At 38.9% G+C, this 23,360-nt stretch overlaps 1 protein-coding gene across 1 annotated transcript in view; it reads right to left on the bottom strand.

Annotated features, from left to right (window-relative positions):
* LOC127574152 (arf-GAP with SH3 domain, ANK repeat and PH domain-containing protein 1-like) overlaps nucleotides 1–23,360 on the bottom strand; it is a 210,002-nt gene that overhangs the window by 139,823 nt on the left and 46,819 nt on the right. The window contains 3 exon segments of the mRNA XM_052022915.1: nucleotides 7,974–8,035; nucleotides 8,038–8,047; nucleotides 22,375–22,520. Coding sequence (XP_051878875.1) covers nucleotides 7,974–8,035; nucleotides 8,038–8,047; nucleotides 22,375–22,520 — 218 coding nt within the window.

Consider the following 23,360-nt stretch of genomic DNA (forward strand, 5'->3'; position numbering starts at 1 on the left):
GGAAACTTTCCTTGGGCAATATACAAAATAAGATTTCTTTATTAGTCACATGTACATCGAAACATAGTGAAATGCATCCCTGTGTAGAATATTCTGGGGGCAGCCTGCAAGTGTCGCCACGCTTCTGGTTATAACATAGCAAGCATGCCCACAACTTCCTAACCCATGTGTCTTTTTTGGAATGTGGGAGGAAACCACAGCACCCGGCAGAAACCCACGCAGTTACAGGGAGAACTTAACAAAATCCTTACAAACAGCAGCCAGAATTGAACCCAGATTGCTGGTGCTGTAGTAGCGTTACACTAACCGCTACACCACCGTGTCTGCCCTACTAGGAAAAGGGCAAAGCTCAACCTACTCTTGGGTAATAGGGTAGGGCAGGTGGCTGAGGTGACTGTGGGGAGCACTTTGGGACCAGTGACCATAGTTCTATTAATTTTAAAATAGTTACAGAGGACAGAACTGTTCCACAGGTTCATGTTCTAAATTGGGGCAAGGCAAATTTGACAGTATGAGAAAGGAGCTTGCAAAGGTTGGTTGGAATAGGTTGCTTGCAGGCAAAGGGACCACACAGGCAAGTGGGAAGCTTTTAAAGGTGAGATAGTGAGAGCTCAAGATCTGCATGTTCCTGTTAGAGTGAAAGGCGAGGCTGGTAAGAGTAGGGAACCCTGGATGATGAGGGATATTGAGGCCCTGGCTAGGAAAGGGGTAGCGGTACGGGTCAGATTCAGGCAACTGGGATCAAAATCCCTGGAGGAGTATGGGGGATGCAGGAATGTACTCAAGAATGAAATCAGGAGGGCAAAAATGGGGCATGAGATAGCTTTGTCAGAGAAGATTAAGGAAACTCCAAAGAGATTTTATGCATAGTAAGGGAAAAAGACCAATTTGAGGGGGAATAGGACCCTTCAAAGACCAAAGGGATACCTTTGTATGGAGCCGCAGGAGTTGGGCAAGGTCCGAAATGAATATTTTTCTTCTGTTTTTACCGTAGAGAGAGACATGAAGACTTCAGAACTAGGAAAAGCAAATGGGAAGATCTTGGGGGTAGTCTGCATTACAGTAGAGGAAGTGCTGGATGTCTTAAAAGCTAAGAAGGTAGCCAAATCTCCATGGCCTGACCAGGTATATTCAAGAACACTGTGGGAGGATAGAGAAGAAATTGCGAGAGTCCTAACTGAGATATCTGCATTATCATTAGCCATGGGTGAGGTGCCAGAAGACTGGAGAGTAGTGAATGTTGCACCTTCATCAAAGAAAGGCTGTAAAGAAAAAAACTGGCAACTATAGACTAGTAAGTTCAACATCTGTGGTAGGCAAGTTACTGGAGGAGAGGATTCTGAGGAATAAGAGATACATGCATCTAGAGAGACCAGTGTTGATTAGCGATAGTCAGCATGACTTTCTGCAAGAGATCACGTCTTATGAACTTGATAGAGTTTTTTTTGATGATGTGACCAAAAAAGTTGAGGGCAGGGAAGTAGACATGGTTTATATGGATTTCAGTGAGGCCTTTGATAAGGTTCCACATGATTTGCTGCTCTGGAAGGTTAGACTGCATGGAATCCAGGGGGAGCTGGCTAACTGGATACACAATTGGCTTGATGGTAGAAAGCAGAGGGTCATGGTGGAAGGTTGTTTCTTGGACTGGAGGCCCATGACTAGTGGTGTGCCCCAGGGGTCAGTGCTGTTTGTCATCTTTGTTGTTTGTCATTTACATCAACAATTTGGATAACAATGTACAGGGCATGGTAAGTAAGTCTGCAAATGACACTAAAATAGGTGGTAATAGAGAAGGTTATCAAAAATTACAGGGGGATCTTTATCAGCTGAGTAAGTGGGCCGAGGAATGGTAAATGGAGTTTTAATTCAGATAAGTGCAAGGTGTTGCATTTTGGAAATTCATATCCAGGCAGGACTTTCACAGTGAAAGTCTGGGTCCTGGGGAGTGTTGCAGAACAGAGGGACCTTGGAGTACAAGTACCTGGTTCACTGAAAGTGGAGTCACAGGTAGATAAGGTAGTGAATGCGGCTTTTAGCATGCTGGCCTTCATAACGCAGGGCATCAAGCATAAAAGTTTGGAGGTCACGGTGCGGTTGTACAGGACACTGGTGAGGCCACACTTGGGAGCATTGTGTTCAACTTTGGTCGGCCTGCTATAAGGAAGACGTTATTAAACTGGAAAGAATGCAGAAAATATTTAAAAGGATGCTACCAGGACCTAAAGGACTAAGTTAGAGGGAGAGGTTGGACAGGCTAGGACTTTATTCCTTCGAGCAGAGGAAACTAGGAGGTGACCTTACAGAGGTGTATAAAAATGAGGGGCATATATAGGGTGAATACACTCAGTTCCCCCCCTCCCCCCCAGAGTTGGGGAATCAAGAACTAGAGAGCAGAGGTTTAAGGTGGGAGGGGAAAGATTTAATAGGAACTTGAGGGGCAACTCTTTTTATTTTACACAAAGGGAGGTATCTATGTGGAATCAGCTTCCAGAGGAAGTGGTTGAGGCAGTTACAATAACAACTTTTAAAAGACAGTTAGATAGGTACATGGATTGAAAAGGTTTAGAAGGTTATGGGCCAAGCGCTGGCAAATGGTATTAGCTTGGATGGGGAAGGATGGCATGGACCAGCTAGGCCGAAGGGCCTGTTTCCGTGCTGTATAACTCTGACTCTATGATCCAAGGACCCAGTCTTTCCAGGTGATGCAGTGATTAACTTGCACTTCCAATCTGGTGCACTGCATTCAATATTCACAATGTAGTCTCCTCCATATTGGATCATCTAAACACACATTGGGTGACTTTGCAGAGCACCTGCGTTCAGTCCCGGGGTGACTCCAAGCCTCCTTCTGCCTGCCACTTTAATTCTTATTGCCACCTGCTATCGGTCTGTGGCTTCCAACACTGTTACAATGAAGCCCAACGCAAGCTTGAGAGATAGCACTTCAGCCTTCTGGACACAATATTGAATTCTTCAACTTCAGGTAACTTGATTTCTCTGTATGCATCAGGCATCCATCTGTGATATTGGCTTGGTTTGTTTCTTACCACCACCACCCCAGTTTTCCTTTTTTTCCCTTTCTGGAAGTGGAGGACATGCCCAGCCTTCCTGCTGTGTTTCACAACTCTTACATTCTTTTGTCTATGTTCTCACTCTCTAACTTCTCCCATTCACTCAATGACCAGATAACCTTGTTTATAGTTTATCCCATGGTCACCCCAGTTTTACCCTATTATACACATCCCCCTTTCCCCACCCTCCCTGCAGCTTAACAAGCTTCTTTCTCTCCTCACCTGTTCTGATGAAGGGTCTTCAACCTGAAACAGTTTTTCTTTCCAAAGATCTGGCCTGACCTGCTGAGTATTTCTAGCATTTGTTTTTATTTTAGATTTCTAGCATCTGCACTTTTTTTTGATTATCACTGAATTGTAGTACATAGATGAAAAATAAACACAGTATGGATTCTCGGAGTGATGGTGCCAGAGGTGGAAGAGAAGCCAAGAGCAGGCAATTTCCAGACTATGACTGTATGAATAAGAACAAAATGAGGCAAAGGTAATCCCACTGAGCTGGATAATGGTGAAATTTAAAGAGGATGTGTGGTTGACAGCTTCAAAGGCTGCATGCAAGACAGCGCAGGACTTAAACAGTAAATGGTAGGGCCTTGGGGAATGCTGTGGATAGTTTCTTGAAATTTGTGACACAGGAAGACAGGATGGTCAGGGCAGTGTTTGGCACACTTGCCTTCATCGGTCAGAATATTGAGTACAGGAGTTGGGATGTATGTTACAGCTGTACAAGACGTAGGTAAGGTCACATTTGGAGTCCTGCACACTGTGGTGGTCACCCTGCTATTGGAAGAATGTCATTAAACTGGTAAGGGTGCCAAAAAGACTTCAGAGAATGTTACTGGGACTGGAGGGGTTGAGTTATAAAAAGAGGCTGGATAGGCTAGGATTCTTTTTTTCCCCTTTAAGCATAGAAGGCTGAGGGATGACCTTAGCAGGGCTATAAAATCATGAGGGGCATTGATAAGGTGAAGAGTCAAAGTGTTTTCCCCAGGGTTGGGGATTCGAAAACTAGAGGACATAGGTTAAAAATGAGAGGGGAAAGATTTAAAGGACCACACTGTGCGGTCCATATATGGATTGAGCTGCCAGAGGAAGTGGTGGAGGAGAGTACAATTACAACTTTTAAAAGACATTTGGACAAGTACGTGGATAGGAGAGATTTAGAGGGATATGGGTGAAATGCAGGCAAATGGAACTAGCTCAGTTAGGCAACTCTGTCAGCATGGACGAGTTGGACTGAAGGGCCTGTTTTCCATAATGTATAGCTCTATAACTAAGTCGAAGAGGTTGAGGAAGAATGGTCACAATAGCACAGGATGTCATTTATTAATTTGGTAAGGATGTTTTAAGTACTCTGGTGAGCAGAAACAGATAACAATGTAAACATGAAGTTGCAAGAAAAGTATACAGATGTGGAAGGCACAAACATAGCCAAGGACCTGGCAGGAAAAGATGATGAAAAATAGATTGTAGTTTGCAAGGACAGAGGTATCAGGGGTATATTTCCAGGAGATGGATGATGGTACATTTGAGAGAAAGAACAATTTCCAAGAAATCAAAGAAAATATCAGCAAGGGGTTAAAAAGATTAGCTGACCAACAGTTTCATGGGAATAATCTACTAAAGCCAAACTCAAAGACCAAAGGCTTTGTTCTCTTTCTTGCCATATCGCTGTACTTCATTTCTAACAGACCTCTCCCAGGAGTGGAGATAATCTTCAGAACCAATGGGAAACTGTTCAACCTATGGCAACCACACTCAAATCCAGATCACCTGAACTTCAAGAGTCAAGCTGCAGTATGCAAATAATGGATCCATTAGTGTACAATTGAAGTCATTGTTCACTGAAGAGGATAGGCCTTACACTCAACATCTGCAAGACAAAGGTTCTCTGCTGGCCTCCACCCGATGTACAGCCCTTCCCTTTGATCATGAAGGTTCAGAGCAAGACCCTGGAAAATGTGGATTACTCGTTGTATCTCGGGAGCCATCTCCCAGCAAAAGCAAACATTGATGGTGAAGCTTACTGTTGTCTTCAAATGCACCAGCACGATCTTTGGTCAATGACAAAAAGTGCATTTAACGATCAAGACCTCAGACATAATTCATGGTCTACTAGGCCATAGTGGCCATGCATATGGTTGAGACCTGGGCTACTACTGACAGGTGCCTTGAGTCAGTGGAAAGATACCACCACTGTCTCCGCACAAATCCTCCAAGAAGTGAACCAACCTTAGTGTCCTCTGTCAGACTAATATCCCCAGCAGCAAGGCCCTAGTAATACTCAGTTAACTCCATTGCACAGGCCATCAAACTCTCTATTCAGTAGATACTCTGTTCTAAGTGCGGTCACAGAAGAGATTACCAGATAACAGAGGAAAAGTTGTGTTCAAAGACTCCTTGAAAAACCACAACATTTCCACTGACTCCTGGGAAACTCTGATCCATGACCACTCAAAATGGAAGAGCAATTTTGGGAATGATATTGGAAAACCTTGTGTCTACACATCAGGAGCAAACAGAAGCCAAGTAAACAGTGGGAGGAGCACACTGTTGTTCTCATATTTCCTTACGACATAGGTAGAGCATTGCATCACTTCCTCCTGGCTAGTAAATAGTTCCTTAGCCAGTTTATCACTTCTAACCTCAAAAATGAGAAATACTACCACATAACTCTCCAATTACTCCCAGTAAAACTTACTAGACATAATAGAAGAGAAATATTAAGAACGCTTAGGTAGTAGAGAGGTATACAGAATTTTATTTTTTAGGAACTTGTGGAGTTAATTACTGCTTGGCCTGGCCTATTGCCCATGCACACAGATTTACTTTTTTCCAGATGTGGAAAGCTGATCAAGTTGACCTTCCACTCCCAAGTGGTGGCCTGCAAAGAAGGCTACAGGCAGCTACTAGGCCTCATTGGCCAGGCCACTGGGGCCCACTCCAAGAATGGCCTGATAGCTTGTCACTGTTAAAACAGCTTTTGACCTGGTTTTAAATCAGAGGCATTTTGAAATTATTCAAATAGATGAACATAATTAAAAATTAAATTTATTTCATAAAACGCTAAGAGTAATTAAAACATTAACATTGAAATAAACTCATTTGCATTTCTTTTTTTCCCCTCATGGTCGATGATGCCTTTTCACTGATTGTACCTCGACTTGCCCTACTATAATGTAGTGGAGCCAGGACCTTCCTGAGCCAAGATCATCCAGTCCCTCTCCTCAATACATCAGGGCTTTGCCTTCAGACTCAGTGGAAAGTCCAGCAGCAGAACAGAAGGTCAGATATGCCAATGTCTTCAAAGAATCTACATTTGGCTCAACACATACAGAAGTCTAAAATGAGCTGAGCTGCAAATGGCTGACAGCCAGCAGTTTCCTAAAGAATTGCCTGCTGCTCATCAACTCAACTCAACCCTATACATTTTTGAGGACAGGATAAATAAAGCTGCAGGTAAAGATTTAACTATTTAGCAGGCTCAATAGGAAAAATCCATACTACAAGCCAAAAAGTGAGAGGCAAAAAACTACTAGCACCAATGGTCATAGTGCAGAGAGTTATCCAGCTAACAATTCTGTACATAAATGTGCAAAGGATATAAATGAATAAGAAACAAACTAATGTAATGGTCTGATACAAGCAGATATAACAGATACCTAGCCAGAAGTTGGTTACAATGGAAAGTTAAGTATTTTCTTGGCTAAATGACAGGAAAGCTGAAAAGGAAAGGGAATCAAAAATAACAACAGCAAAGTATATGAAATTGACCCACTTGTTTCAAGCTGCCCCAACCTCAATAACAGAGACAGCACTGCCAATAATCACGATCACAATTACTCTCATAATACCCCTTGATATTCCATATGATTCTTTCACAGCAAATGTCCACATACAGTCAGATAATCAGTACAATGAATGGCTTCAAATTATCTTCCCAAGAGAAGAGAAATAACATGAAAGGCAATTGTATTCCCCACTCTGCAGAAACGTTCCTTTTCTGATGTAGTTCATGAGGCAGTATGTGCCTTAGGATACAACACCATGATGTTCATGGTCATCAGGGCCATTACCCAAAATTGTTAATAACTTGCAGCCCCAGTCATGCAATTTGTTGATGGTTCCTTAGCAGCAGTCACGATTCTTTTATTTGAGGCTTTTTACTGTGTTTGTCCTATTTAAAGCAGCAAACTAACATTAAGGATGGTTCCTAGGTACTTGAGGAAATCCAATATAGCCCCATTTATTAACAATGTGGCTGGGACACGATTGCAGATATACTGTTCATGTATCTTCAATGAATTGAATGAATGGATCACTAGCATTTTGAAAAAGCATGTCTAATCATTGGAAGCATTGGAGAAGCCTTGTAGTAAAGCCCTGCCAGAATACACAACTTCTGCTTAATTCAAACCTTACAGTGCCCCAATGAGATTTTTCTCCCATTTCATACTCCAGCCTTCTATGCAATCTCACCAATTCCAGATCAGGGCAAGATCTTGAACATTTTTCACTGTGGATTTACGTGCATTAGAAACTAGACCAAGATTATTCAAAACCTCTCAATTCAAAGTTTCATTAGGTTCTCCCATATTAGGAAAGAAACAGTTATTCAACCTTGCAGTTCAGATTAAATTTGAACTGGATTACATAAACCTAGAAAAACAACCTATTTTCCTTAATATTGCACATATAGTATTACATTACAAAGGACAAAAAACATTTTTGTTTAAAATTTGATGGCCATTTAAAAGCTCAGAGTTATAATATCACTCTGATATGCAAAATGTTATTTTGTACTTTTTGACATGATAGCCTATGCATTTGCAATCAATTTCTCAAAGTTTGAAATTTACATCAATAGGAATAATTTAATCACTAGAAGCAAACACTTACCCCCTTGACGTCTTTGAGGTCTCCTTTCAATAACGAATCCAAAGTGAAGATGACATTATGATAAGATTCTGCAGCTTAAAGAAAGGAAGAAAAAAATTAGAAAGATTATGTAGTTTTGCAATGCAATCACTAACCTTCACAATGAGAGCTACAATTATTTTATTCCTGCCTGTAATGCTCTGGCTGGCACCAATTCCAAGCACTAAGATTCTTAAATGCTCTTGCCAGCTCAGTAAGGGAATTCTTTATCCACATAAACGTATCAAAGTGAAAATATACTTGTCCTTATCACATTATGGGTATGCCTAGCTGTTGAAATACAATGTACTGCATGAACCACATTGTGGGAGAGATAGGGCAAGTTCTTTTACAGACATAATTCCTGCTTGAACCAATCCAGTCAGGCAATATTATGGATCTGCAAAATTTTTTAAAACTCATAGTACACCACAATGCTGCTGTTTGCTTCGAATATTAGTAAAACACTGATCTCTGTCAATGAGACATGCCTCCATATTTTGTCGTTCCAGCAAAATAATTAGACCTCTATGGATGGAAACAAAAGTTACAAAGTGCTAACTTTGCTGATGTCTGCTACACAAGTTAACATTTCCCAAATGAACTGTGCAAGATTGGCCATTTTTATTTGAGAAACATTAACTTATTTATGCAAAATACCACAGATTTAAATAATTTCTCCTAAGATTGTATATGTTTAATAATTATTGTATTTCTTCCAAAAAGTGAATAGTGAAGGAAGATATATTTTCAATTGGGAATACCCAATGATATACAGGCAAGCCCCATATTACCAGGGTAGTGGTGGTGGGGGTTTTATGTTCCTATAAATTGGTCCTTATCGTGACTTTCACACAAAGCTGAATCATCTACTCATGAGGCAAGGAATGAGTTAAAAAAAGTTTTATACTTATTTACTTAAATTTCACATATTTTGTGAGAGTGAATTTTTATCCCTGTATCCCTGATTTTTTGATAATGTTTTGTGAATTCCCTAAATGCGAATTTCTGTTACCTGAATTGCCATAATGTGGGGGTCATCTGTCCAATAGAAATTTTTTTAGTTTCCAAATACAAAATTAAGTGATTTGTTCACAATTTAATAAACATAGGTAAAATTGCTGAAATGTAAAAATGAATGGGTCAAATGCATAACAATAGTGTGCTAGGTTCCCAAAATATTACAGAATGCAAGTGTATATTATCTAGGTAAAATGACACCAAATTCAAGGACTCGCTGACCAGTCTCGAGAACAAAATGCATTACTGAGAAAGATCTTCCTGAAAGTGATCACCATGCAAACTTACAAGAATACTGATGCAAACAGTAATTAGCATTTAGCTAAATATAGACATGACTGCTGATGGATATCTCTGATGATGACTTTCCCACAAATACCAGCTCTATGGAGGCTGCTCTTCAACATGTATACAGCATGTTCTCTTCAACACGTACACAGACCACCCTTTGTTCATTAGCCCAAGATCAGTTCTCCATATAAGGTGTTTTGGAAGGCAGTGATTTTTCATTCTAATGACGTCTTAGAATAAGAACCCTTCGGACCACTGAGTCCATGTGGACCATCAACTACCCATTACATTAATCCTACACTAATCCATTTTATTCTCCCCACATCCTCATGAACACCCTGCAGATTTACCACTCGAGGGGCAATTTACAGTGGTCAATTAACCAACCAACCTGTACATCTTCAGATGTAGGAGGAAAACAAAGCACCCAGAAGAAACCCATGCAGTCACAGGGAGAATGTGCAAATTTCCACACAGACAGCAATGGAGATCAGGATCAAACCTGGATCTCTGGCACTGCGAGGTATCAGCTTTACCAACTGTGCCATTGTGCTGCACCTAAGTTGGTTTTTCCAGTATTTCTTGGATGATAATTATATTTGGTCCCTCATGAACATCTTCATTAGTCACTCTGTCCTGCCAGAAAATACTCAATATCAACTACAGTTAGAGTGTTTGAAATTGCACAATCCATTTAGCATACAGGCATACCTACACTGTTCAAATATAGATCTTCCGTTTGGTGGAGAGATAGATGTCAAATTGGTTGAGGACCTCGTTTCAGGATCAGTCAAGTTTTGTGATTTTGCTGACTCTGGAAGCAATTTTTTATCCAGAAAAGCATTGTTGAAGATGGTACTGTCCAAATAACCCAACAATTTCACATTTTTCTCTTGAATGGGGATGGCAACTTGATCTTCATATTGGGTGTGGAGATATCAAAGGAACAAATCAAGTAGTAAATAAACGTCCTGTTCAGCTAAGTGAGATACGAATTGAGAGGAGCCCAGTCAAAAGACATACTTTGTAGGAACTTTCTTGGGAAGCTCATTTCAGATCAAATTGCCTTCTCAGTTGACAGCACTCAAGGCTTTAGTCAAGTCAATGAAGACTCCAAACAGTTCCACATTCATTTTGAGATTGCTTAGAAATTAAAATTTCTAGTCATGGAAAAGTGATATCAGGAGAAAAAGATGCTTATTATTTGGTTCACCTATGAACTTTGTGAAAGGGAACTTACTCATAGTTAGTCTGGTCCACTTGTAAGTGAAGATCCATAACTAAAAGATTAATTTATACCCTGAAGTGACCAAGCAGCCACATAATTTATTTTCTTTTCAATAATTAAATAAATTCAAGTTCAAGAACAAGTTCAAAAAAGTGACACACCGACACCAGGATATCCAGTGCAACCAAGATTGTCTTTTCGCCAACACAGAGAATGAATTCAAAAACAAAATCAAAAGCAGCAGAAATCAGGAACCAAGACAAGAATTTGGCTGGTCCAAAAGTTTCCCAACAGAAATTTTCTTACTCCTGCACTAGGAACAATTGAAGAGGCAGGAGGAATCAAGAGTAGCATAAGAGCACCATGGTATTTTTGTTCAGAAGTAAAAGAGTGATCCTTCAAAGTAGGAAGCAGTGGGAATAAAAATAGACAGCATATTTTGGAGATGGCAGGAAAATTATTGGTAATGTCGGGGTGGGGGGGTGGAATTAGCAAGATAACATTCATTTTTGACCAATCAGCAGTTAAAACAATAAATGAATATGATGATCTTAGAAAGGAAGTCTGAGAAATTCTGCTACAGATTTATACAAGATCTCAAAAGGCACTCATCACAAAATTCAGAAGCTTGACTGAAACAGATCAAGGGTTTCAAAAGAAAGAAAGGCTTTGGTGGAAAGAAGGGCTTTAGCTTCCCAAGACAGTGGGAAAAGTCCTCTGAAGGATAATCTGTTAAGTGAAATTGACTTCATAAATTTGATTGGTACCAATATCCTTGGCAAAAAAGGCAAACATGAATTAATTCAACTCATGGTGTAAGCCAGACAAAAGAAACAAAAACACATCAGACAAAATGAAAAAGTACCCAGCACAATAAAGGTCAATTAAGAATAGTCTGAAAGAGATTTGAATGATTTTGAACAAATATGAATAAGACTCAGAATAAAAAACTGAGATGTGAAATATTTGTTCAAGGATGGCAAGGCTACAGTTGAGGATAGAATTATGCATTTGCAAGAACTGATTTAATAACCAAGATGGAGTTACACTATTCATAGGGAATGATTAAGGGTGGATAAAGGAAAAGGAAGATGACCAAAACAAAATGGCTATACCTTCATAATGTTAAAGGCAGGAAATTGGTAATGGTAATAAACCACCTCCAAATACAAGACACTTGGGGCAACTACACATAATAGTATACATTAACAGAAAGTAATATTGATAAAACCATGGAGTCTTCATCAAAATATCACAAGATAGGGACGAAACGAATCAAACAAAACCCAATGAAACTAAATAAAACCAATCTACATTTTATTTTGACAATGCAGAAACAATCATTTTGTAAGTACAGAATGCAAGTGCAAATGAATCTCTGCATCACCTGGAAGGTTTCTTCAGATCCTTGTTTTCCTCCCCATGGATGCTGCTTGATCTGCTGAGGGCTTTCAGCATTTTCTACAATTACATGATATGCTTAAAAGCTATCAAGTCAATACATATTCTTAGATTTGATATTGCTATCAAACTCAAGTCAGAAGAAAACAACAGGATAACATCACTAGAAAAATACAAACTGCTGGAGGAACTCAGCAGGTTGAACAGCATTTGTGGAGGGAAAGGGACAGGCAACATTTCAGGTTGAGATCCTACATCAGGACTTCAGAGATCTTCAGATTTGTTTTTTGCTCCAGATTACAGTATATGCAGTTCCTCATGTCTTCACTAGAAAATTATATAGTAGGAATTTGGAAAATTTAAAAGTTCATAAGAGAAGGAAGTTCACAGATAACAACAGCCAACTAGCAAAGGCAATTGATTTTTTTCAGCAAAACCTACAAACCCTTATCAGTACATCATCTATCTCTTGAATGATTCTCAGCTTGATACAGAAGCAAGCATTTATTCCGAACTCCTTTCAAGAATGCTTCCTCATGACATCTGAACTTTTTAAAACTACATGGTTTAGAATAATGTCCTGTTTATATCGCTGAGAGGAAGCCTTCCATCAAACGTTAATCTGTGACGCAGATCAGAAAGGAAGGGAGATCCAATCCACCATCAGCATTCACTTTCCTTCTTATAAATAATTTCCTTCTAATATACAAATGTTGACCACCTTGGCTTAACAAGGACAAAAATCATTGAAAAGCAAATCCAAATACTTCTATGAGCATTAAATTCCCCCAAAACAAAATACACACAACAACAGTGAAAGCAACACTAAAAGAGAAATGGAAGGACTGATCTACTGGGATAGAAAGTTAAAAGTACAACTGTGCTTATAAAATAGATGGTAGATGATAGAAAAAAAAGGGGCTATTAAAATAAAAGTGTTTTTATTTTAAACAATTAAATAAACAATGAGTCACGCAAAGGACAGGGAAGACTAAGCTCCTTGGTTGAATGGGCTTCTCTCCAGTTCAGGGAGGAAATTACTTGTGCTTTGGTTGATATTTTTCAAACTTCTTTAAACAACTGTGTTGTGATTCAGGCTCAAAAAATTGTATACGTAGGTTCAATATTCAAAAATAATTAAGATATGCTTCACATTATTCACAGAAATATTCCAAAGGATCCAATAAAGCAAGGTTTTAAAGAACACATTGCCAAAAATAATCTTCCTTAAACATTCATTAAACTAAAGGGTGATTCAGTGGATGTTGATTATTGGAATTTTCATACATTATTCAAGAAAGTTCTTCACTTCCTCAAATATGGACTGGAAACAGCAACTAAAACATAAATAAAACAGTCTCAAAGCATTGAGAGATATTTTAAGGAGGAAATTCAAGGATAAACATGCGTCCATCAAGAGGAAAGGTGAAACGATCAAATCTAGAGTCCCTTGGATGACAAGGTAGATAGGGAGTAGGACAAGACAACAGATTTAAAAAAAATCAGAAGCACGTCAGACACTGAGAATTTAATACACTTGAAATTCCAGAAGAATCCGGAACAGCAGCAAAATTAAACAGTAAGTCAAGAAAGTAAGGAAAGAAGACGATAAAATATTAGCATCAAATATCAAGGAAAATCCAAAGATATTTTACAAGTACAGTAAGAGCAAGAGTATAACAAAGGAAAACACAGGGCCTAATAGGGCCAAAACGAAAATCTGTGTGACAAAACGAAGAACACAAGACTCAATTTTTTGCAACTGTCTTAACAAACGAGGGGAATGTAATTGGTTTATTAGTGTCACATGTACCAAGACACAGTGAAAAGCTTGTGAAAAGCAATGAAATGTTGCTAATGATGCAGCCAAGGTGAATGAGTTTGAATTACTGGATGGTGAACACAGGTGAGAAAGAAAGCATACGAGGTTTATTGCCTTTAAAAACGAACAAATCACCATGCCTGGATAAAATACATCCCAGGCTGTTAGAAGAAACAAGGCAGGAAATTGTGGAGGCTTTTGACTACATATTTTCATTTCTCTCTGGCTCTAAGAATGGTCTCAAAAGACTGGAGGACTACTAATGTTGGTGGCATTGTTTTAAAAAGGAATGCAGGGATAAACCAATTAATTACAAGCCATTTGTTAAATTTTGATAATTGGTATTTTATTAGAATCCATTCTAAAGTACAGTATAACCCTTCATTTAGAAAGACAGATTCATGAGGGGCAGTCACTATGGATTTAAGGGATAGTACCATCTGACTAACTCGATTTGAATTCTTTGAGAAGGGTCAATGAAAGCAGTGCATTTGATGTCACTTCTGTGGATTCTAACTGAGTAGCACAGGTAATAGAGCTGTTGGGTTCCATCCTGACCTCCAGTGCTGCCAATGAGTTTACATGCTCCCACCATCTCTCTCACGCCCCCTCCCCCATGGATCCTAAATTCCAACACCAACCCAAATACCATTGTTAACCCTTTTCTCTTCTGATCTCCCTTCTCCCACTCCATTACCCCCTTGAGCCCTCTCCCCCTTTACCCTCCTCTGACCCACACCTCATCCCAGCTCCAACCCCTGATGTGCCTTCACTATCACTCCTGACCTCTCCCTCTCTGATGCTGATCTGTCTGTCTTCAGTAGAGGACTCACCTTTATACTCCAACATAATGTTGATAAATTGTACCAAAGATTTTATAAGTTAGGGTTGTTTTTTTTGGAACAGAGGCATAAAATTATGTGATGCCTAGACAGACTAAACAGAAGGGTCCCATTTTCTTTAACAGAGAGGTCAAAAACCAAGGATTTAAAGCAACTGATAGAAGGACTGAAAAAAAAAGATGAGGAAGAATTTAATTTCCAATGAAGAAAAATTTATCTCCAAGATAGTGATAAGAATCTAGACCTCACTGCCTGAAAAGGTGGAAGAGGCAGAAATCCTCATCATATTTAAAATGTATTTGGACAACGGGATCAATGGTCTTCTTCATTGCTATAATTTTTTTTTAAATGATAGTAGTGAGGACATATTTTCTAAGTGGTTTAACAAGTAGCTTTGCAATGATGGTGCTCAATGGACATTATTCTACCCATGAAATAACAGCACAAAATGGTGTACAATTCATTATTATCAAAGAATTCCTGAGTCCTATTACAGACTCTCAAAACTCAAAGACAACAAAAGAACAAATCAGTTGTCAATTACAAGGGGGAAAAAAAACACAAAATTAATGGACCAGTAAGAGTAGGAGAGGAAAATGTTCTTTCATTTGAAGAGGGGAGTTGCCAACTAATAGACAAACACAAAGTTGTTGAGGGAGCACAGTGCCTGACCAATCAGATTAAGCTCTTCAGCAATGTAGAAGAAATTGTAACACATAATTTTTATCAAAAGCTATTTGAAAGGGTACAGAGCAACAAAGTGGACATTTAATAAATAAAAGCACAGTACCGTAGGGACTGTGATAACCTGAATGCACATAAAAAGGGGGCAGAGAGTAGCTCTTAACTGATGTTAGTCTGATTATAGAGCAGTATGCTGTGGGGTTTCACAGGGATTATTATTAGAACCACTATTTTTTTGTACATGAATGTACATAAATGTCCTGGGTTTGAGGTTAACAATTTGAGATGTAGGTAATACCAAACTTGGCAATGCAATAACCAGTGGGCAGCATTGCACCCGTTCAGGAACTTATAAATAGCTGAAATGGTTAGGTTCATGGCGGATGCAACTTAATGTTGATGTGTTAAGTGATTTACTTTGTGGAGAAAAATCACAGAAAGTCAGTATAATGTAAACAGTACTAATTTGAGGAGCAGAAAGACATGGGAAGTGCATACTCACAAAACTCTGAAATAAGCAGGGTAAGCATAATGTTACAGTGAAGAAACCACATAGTATACTTAGCTCTGACCTCCTTTGATCTCTCCAGTATTGCTAACCCCACCATCCTCTTCTACCAACTCCTCCTCTTCAAAATCCTTGAAAATGTTGGTGCTTTACAAATCCATGATCCACATTTGGATCCTTCCAATGCCCTTGCCTGGTTCTTATCTACTAACTCCTAAATAGAGCATGTGTTTTTCATTCCCACCATTACCATTATCTATGATGTCCTCCAAGAATCTATGGTTGAACCCATACTTCTCTCCCATTTGCTCTTTAAAGCACCTCCATTTTGATTACTCTCATTAGGTCTCCCTTTAAATAGTCCCCAATCTCTATCTTCACAAAGCTGTCCATGTGCAATATCATCCCCGGTATCAACCAGGTAAACCTCTGCAATAACTTTTCCAATGCTTGACTTCCTTAGAAAGTGACGTGCTCAGAATCTTACACAATATTTCATCTGAGACGCAACCAGAGATGTGCGAAGGTTTAGCAAGTCAATCTTGTTTTTGTATTGTTTTAATGTCTTCAACCAAACAACTTCTCTTTAAGATAGTGAAACATCGTAAACTAATTAACATGCAGTATAAACAAAAAGTTTTGACATTCTAAACACAGTACTCAAAGCTTGATAGGGGTATGTTATAAGAGGAATCTTTAAAGAAAAGAGGTGGAAAATTGAGAATGCCAGCCTTACATCCAAGATATCTGAAAACACATCGTGCAGTAATGAAACAATTAAAATAGAAATGCACAAGAGACCATGTGTGGTAGAATGCAGAGATTACACAGGCTGGGAAGAGATTAAAGATAGGTACACATGTGGATTGAGAGAAAAAAAATAAAGCTGAGGTTCTGTTGGACCCAGAGCAGATCACCATGCACAAATCTGATGGGTCACTCCACTAGCAAGTTATCAGAGATTACAGATTTCAAGTAATTTACAATCATTAGAGAGGAAAGGAGGAGAATGGGTAAGAAGGAAAAACAGATGGCTGTCAAGATATGGAACATATGCCCTGAAAGAGTCATAGAATCTCAAAGTCATAACTACCTGGCAAGTAAAAAAAAACATTTGCAGGTAAATGGAGAAAAGGGCAGGATGTAGAATGAAATTAGATAGGTCTTCTAAAGGACTAGACCAGCCACGATAGGCAAAATAAACCCCATTCTGGGTTAACAAGTTTCCATGTCTTTATGAATTAGTTTCTTTACAAAGTATACGGAAATTATTTGTGCTAGGTAATTCATCGCTCTTAGGGTACAATTCTGAAGAGAAGCTTAAACAGAGCTTATCCTTTTTACAGAAAAAATTATGAAATACAAATCGATCAAAGAATTAAGGAAATATGCGCAAAGGGGACATCTAGATAAATATCTGATTTGATCAATTATAGATCAGCTCTGATATTTCCTCATTTAGGAAACCAAAACTGGAATCTGGAAATTACTATCACTGATTTAGTTAGCATTTTAACGTAAATAGTAATCTGTTTACTGTAAGTGGGTATTGCCTCAAATAAAATAGGTGACAAAGGCATATCACTTGGAGATATTAATCACATTAGGAGGAATCACAGGCAATGGCCCTGAACTTCCAGAATTTAAAAACTCATTGAATGGCATGCTGATTCTCTTTTTTAAAGCTGCATGAGGACTGCGATCTTCCTTTGCAACCCACCTCCAAAACACTTCCATATTTGGCAACAAACATATGCAATTAAAGAAATACACAATAAAGTCACACAGCTAGTAGCATTTAACCACACAACTGCGACTTTGGGCTCCATAACACACAAACCATAAGCACAACTGTTACAAAATCTAAAAACAATTATAGAGTATAGGTGGCAAAAAGGGAAAGGGAATATGCACCCAACCTCAATAACGTGGCCCTGGAGATTTTAATAAAAGATATTAGCTGAAGTAGAGTGGTCTTGTGAAACAGGGGAACTACAAGAGGCAGTCCAGGAAAACAGCTGGGCATACTCAGCTAGAAGGGGAAGTGGAGCTGTCAGCCAGAAATGAGATGGCTGGGAATGCAAACCACAGTCTCAACAAGGTACCATGACCTCACGAGAACATGTTCATTTGAACAACCTCTTGCTACAACATTATAAAGACTCAGTACGCAGCTCTCACACACAACCACTACACCCCTGCCCAAAAGGCAACCACTGACACACAAATACACACATCGCCCCCCCCCAACCAATCACATGTAAACCTTGATTTGAGCGCCACACATAATCGCCAAAGCTGATCTGCAGATAAATGTAATATATCTGAAAACAGTGTACTAAATTGGTACCAGGATAACAAAAGGCAAGTCTGTCCAATTACAAAATAACAGCAGTGTGCAGGCAGCACAATTACAAAGTAATATATTGTATAATGGACATTGGCATCGCACAATGAAGTAGTTTGGCCAGTGAATAATGCAAATAACCCGCTTACTTTAAGTGCGTTATTAAACCAAATCTCCAATAAAACATTCTTTGCTCAACAATTAGGAAATTATGCTGCCAATGACTATAACTTGCCAATACTCCAAAGGACAAGTAGTATTTTAAGAGAAAAGTCAGTGTAATTAAAGCTTTCTTGCTAATTCAATTTTTTGTTTTTGACTTCATTGAGAGTCATCTTATGTTAATTGTTCAATCATCATTTAATGTATAATGCTGAGTAAAAGCACTTCCAATTAACATTTTACTGTACAAGGCTAATATTTTCAAGAGCAGAGTGGATAGACTGCAGGGTGAAAGACCGATGCATTGCAGTGTTTGAATTGATACTAACCTGAAAAAAGTGTGCAACATGGAGAAGAATGGCATGTGTTAGAAGCACAGGTTGCAAACAAAATTTCCAATCATCATAACACAAGGTAAAACCACAACTGATTCTTAAGTACGTACATAGTGGCTGGTGTCAGAAAAGTGGCAATGGATGATTAATAAGCTCTCCTAAAGGAAGTGCATTCTGACAAAGGAATCCAGGCACTCAGTTCCCATCTCCCATGACCGTGGAGTCTTCCAGTAGGAATGATCTCTCAGTTGGAGACACAGATCAATATCTTATTGTAAAAGGATTCTCATACCTCATGGCTATTGATGCACAAGCTACTCTCGCTTAACTATGCCTCCCCTGACAACTTCTGATGGAGTCAGCTATTTGGATATGATCTATGGCAGACTCTTCACTATTGCATACCTACCAAGAAATCACCTTTAAATATACCCAAGGAACACTAGTATCATCTCTTACCCCCATACCTGGCTCGTAGCAGTAACAACCTATGTGTAACCATGTCAGGTGCAAGCTTCCTGTTGTAAATGCAGAAAATGAAGATAAATATAGCCTAAGATTTTAAGAGCTTGTCTCCACTTCTAAATGATCTCACAACAGTAATAAGTATTGACCCACGTAAGCAATTAGGATTTGTCCATTAATCCTCAGCATAACATTACATCCCGAGTGCTATTACATCATTTTCATTGATTGGCTCTTCACATTATTGATCTTCTGCTTGAGTGAAATCCTTAAGATGGAATTGGTTTATTATTGTCACATGTACCGAGGTACAGTGAAAAACTTGTCTTGCAGGCCATTCATACAGATCAATTCATTGCACAGTGCATTGAGGTAGTACAAGGTAAAACCATAACAGAATGTAGAATAAAGTGTAACAGCTACAGAAGAAGTCAATACAGGTAGACAATAAGGAGCAAGGTCATAATGAGGTAGAATGTGAGGTCAAGAGTCCATCTTATTGTACTAGGGAACCATTCAGTAGTGTTATAACAGTAGGATAGAAGCTGTCCTTGAGCCTGGCAGTACGTGCTTTCAGACTTTTCTATCTTCTGCCTGATGGGAGGGGGGAGAAGAGAAGATGTCCGGGGTTGATGGAATCATTGATAATGTTGGCCGCTTTACCAAGGCAGCGAGAAGTATAGACAAAGTCCACTTCGTGATGATGAATGTCAGAGCCACTGGGCGATAGTCATTAAGGCACGTTACCTTGTTTCTCTTTGGTACCGGGATGATAGTGGTCTTCTTAAGGCAAGTGGGAAACTCACATTGAAGTAGGAGGTTAAAAATGTCTGCAAATACCCCCACTAGCTGATCTGCACAGAATCTAAGGACACGGCCACGGACACCATCTGGGCCAGATGCTTTCCACAGGTTCACTCTCCGGAAGAATGATCTTACGTCAATAGTGGATGCAAAATATTTAAGTGCACTGGTTTTTAAGCAGACCCTTTAATTATACCTGATAGGCTATTTAGCTGAAGAAGCTGCTGGCCATGAAGTATTTAATTATGCAATAGAAGGTGGTAATTTTATTTTAGGGTGATGAGAATGCCAGCCATAACAGTGCATATTATTGTGTACTGAGGTAAAAATCAAGGTGAACTAAACAATAGTGACATCTTGACATTGTCGCTCTTCCCCCTGTATGCCTGCAAGACCCATGATCCACTACTTCAGGAGTCACCCTTTCAACCATAAATTCAGTGTTCAGGTATTAAGCAGTTCTGTAATTTCACTTAAAGGGGACAAACCATGATGCAGGAACATCTTTGGTAGAGTAGAAGCTCCCTAAAATATATCAAAAAATGACCTTCCCTCCACACCCCTTGGCATCGGGCTCTTAACTGACTTCAATGTTTCCCCATCATCATTATCATCCCCTTGCTCCTGCTCCACACCTTAGTGAATGTCCTCTTGGCAAGTTCTGCGCTTGCTTGTTAGTAAATTTGTGCAACAAACTCTCCTTGTAAGTAATGGAGGGTGCTGCAGAATTGTGCTGATAACAAAATCTCATTTTGAAAGGGCCAAAAGTGTTCTCTAAGAAATAGTTTGTGTTGGTGTGGCTTTCATTATGGTAGCATTTAGCTGCAGTATCTGGAATTATACAGAAGGGAGAATCTAAAGGATGGGATAGACCTTATCCCCAATATTCATCCATCAGGCCAGTGTGAATCTTGAAAGATAATGGATAGGTTTAATCTTCTGGAATGGAGCTATGCAAGCTCCTAAAATACCAAGCACTGATCATGAAGTTCTATTGAAAGTCAACTACAACCTGAACATTGCGAATGACAAGGAAGTTTATTTACACAAAGAACACTGGGTACTTTGAGTGTAAATTTCCACATAAAATAGTCAGTGAAAGCCTGAACTTTGGGGAAACATGCAGTATGGCCAAGTAAAAGGAAAAGTAGAGGAAGTCAACTATCCGGAATTACAGAGCATCAGACCTAATGCTGATAGAGGAGCAAACCTCAAGATATGCCATAGAGCAGAAGCAGTAGCCTGGAATAATCCAGAGGCTAGGAAGTTGAATGCCATGGTATCAGACTATCAGAGTAGTCCAGGCACATGTGAGAGTCTGTACTTAAGGGTCCGTAAGTTGACACTGACAACTATTATAATGAATCACACTGAGCAGAGACATTGTGTCTCAGAGATAGATTCTAGCATTGGTTCCTGTAAACCCAATATGGCCAAATATTGAGGAAGTCTCCATGTATGCCTGCAGTTCCTTCATTTCCTAACGATAAAATTCAGCAACAGTACCTACAGGTATTCCAAGTATTTTCAACTTGCACAAATAGCAGCGGAGATCAGTTGAACCTCAGTGTCGGGCCTGAACGTGTTTTAGAAATGTCCCTTTAAATAATAGAAGTCTAGAACAACAGCTTTATGAAATGCTGTTTGGTGCATGAGTGACCAGCAACAGTCATTTTTATTTTGGGACTTCTTTCTTGGGATGCAGGCTTATTTGGCCACCCCTAATTGGCCTTTAGAAGGTAGCTGTAGATCCACAGGAATGTGACAGAATATCAGGAAGAAGTGCTAGGAAAATAGCATTGCACAATTAATGACAGTGCTCTATTAATGGCATATTTGTTATGTATACCATGTTGGAAATATGTCACCCATGTAATGAGAATTACAGCAGGAAGTGCCAGGACAAAATTTCCATTCCACTTTGAGTTAAAGATATCTTCAAATCAGTGCTTCAAATATCAAAGGTATGCAAAATAGTTTTTACACTATTAATACGATGTTTCTTAAAATACAAGATCCACTGTTTCTGATCAGTTGGAAGCTAAGAATCAAGTAACCTTACAGAGTCTCACCTTGCCCAGCCAAGGTCTAATTGCTAGTTTCTGTTTTGGACTTGCAAAATAAATTTTACAACTTAGTACTCACAGCAAGTTTGTCATTATTGCATCATATATTGTAATGCATGCCTGGAAGTCTTCAGAACGTTCCTCATAGCCAACTCAAATTTTCATTCATTAGGAATAATGACATAGAAAGAGGTAATTACTGGGCTTGCTGATAATATATTCAAATTCTAACAAGCACTCCTGTGGTTTGAAGATATGAATTTAATTCTCAAAAACAAATGTAATTTCCCCTTAGAACTTAAAGTAATGTTTCATTGGTTCATCACAGACTAAGAACAGATCAGAATTTAAACACATTTACTAATTACAGATTGAAGGGGCCGATGAGGAAGTATCCCAAAATCTTACCAAATTTTTCAGCAATGTTGAAAGCTCCTTCGTGAGTGTGGAGAATTTAACAAAGGCTGTGCCAAGATCTGGATTATCACGACTTAAAAAATTACTACCAAATTTATCTAGTGCTTGTGCATAGTTCTCTTCATTTTGCACATGTTCTGTAAGAGAAGCAAAAAAGAAAAAGACAATCATCTTATACATTCTAAATGCACACAAGCTAAACTATCCCTTTTCTACAGACAAAGGTACAGGGTGTTCAGCAACGCAAGTGCTAAAGTCTATTGTCATTTCAGATGTCCCAAGTAGTTATTTTTCATATTTTGTTTTGCTCATCAAGAATGATAATAATGACCTCAGATGATGAATATATTTCACCTTTGGGTACTTTCAAGTTCATCTGGTAAGGCTCAAGTTTCTATGATGAGGGTTACAAAAACATTATTTGCTTTATAACCCTCATCTCAGAATTCGAACATTACCAGATGAAAGTGACAATCATCTTAAGTTAATGACCAAAATAAAATTGGTACACATTGCCTGTTTTGTGCTGTGATCTTAACCCAATCATAATGATGGTTAACAACAATGAAAATTAATTTTTTGTGGGGAGCCAAGAAAGGGAGAAACATCATCCTTCAATCTGTGTCAATTTTTTTCTGAAAAGGTAAACTAATTCTACAATTCTAGCTATTGGCTTCTTCTGTACAGCCTAGAAACAAGCATGTGCAGCACTGTTTCTGTCAACAGTACACAACCCCAAAAATGGACACCATAGAGTGGAACACAATATATCCTTTTTTTTGCTTTTGCTACTACAGAAATTTAGTAATGAGCTTCACAGTGCATGTCAGAAATGCATTAAAGTACATGATTCCACATGCAAAGCACATTTTAGAACAGTATGTGCAAAATTAGAGTACAACGTCCAGGAAAGAACTATCATTGGGCACTCAAAAGACAACTAGGACTGGAACACCACAAAGGTAGATACCATGATC

This window comes from Pristis pectinata, chromosome 9, assembly GCF_009764475.1.
Source record: "Pristis pectinata isolate sPriPec2 chromosome 9, sPriPec2.1.pri, whole genome shotgun sequence".
Lineage (NCBI taxonomy): Eukaryota > Metazoa > Chordata > Chondrichthyes > Rhinopristiformes > Pristidae > Pristis > Pristis pectinata.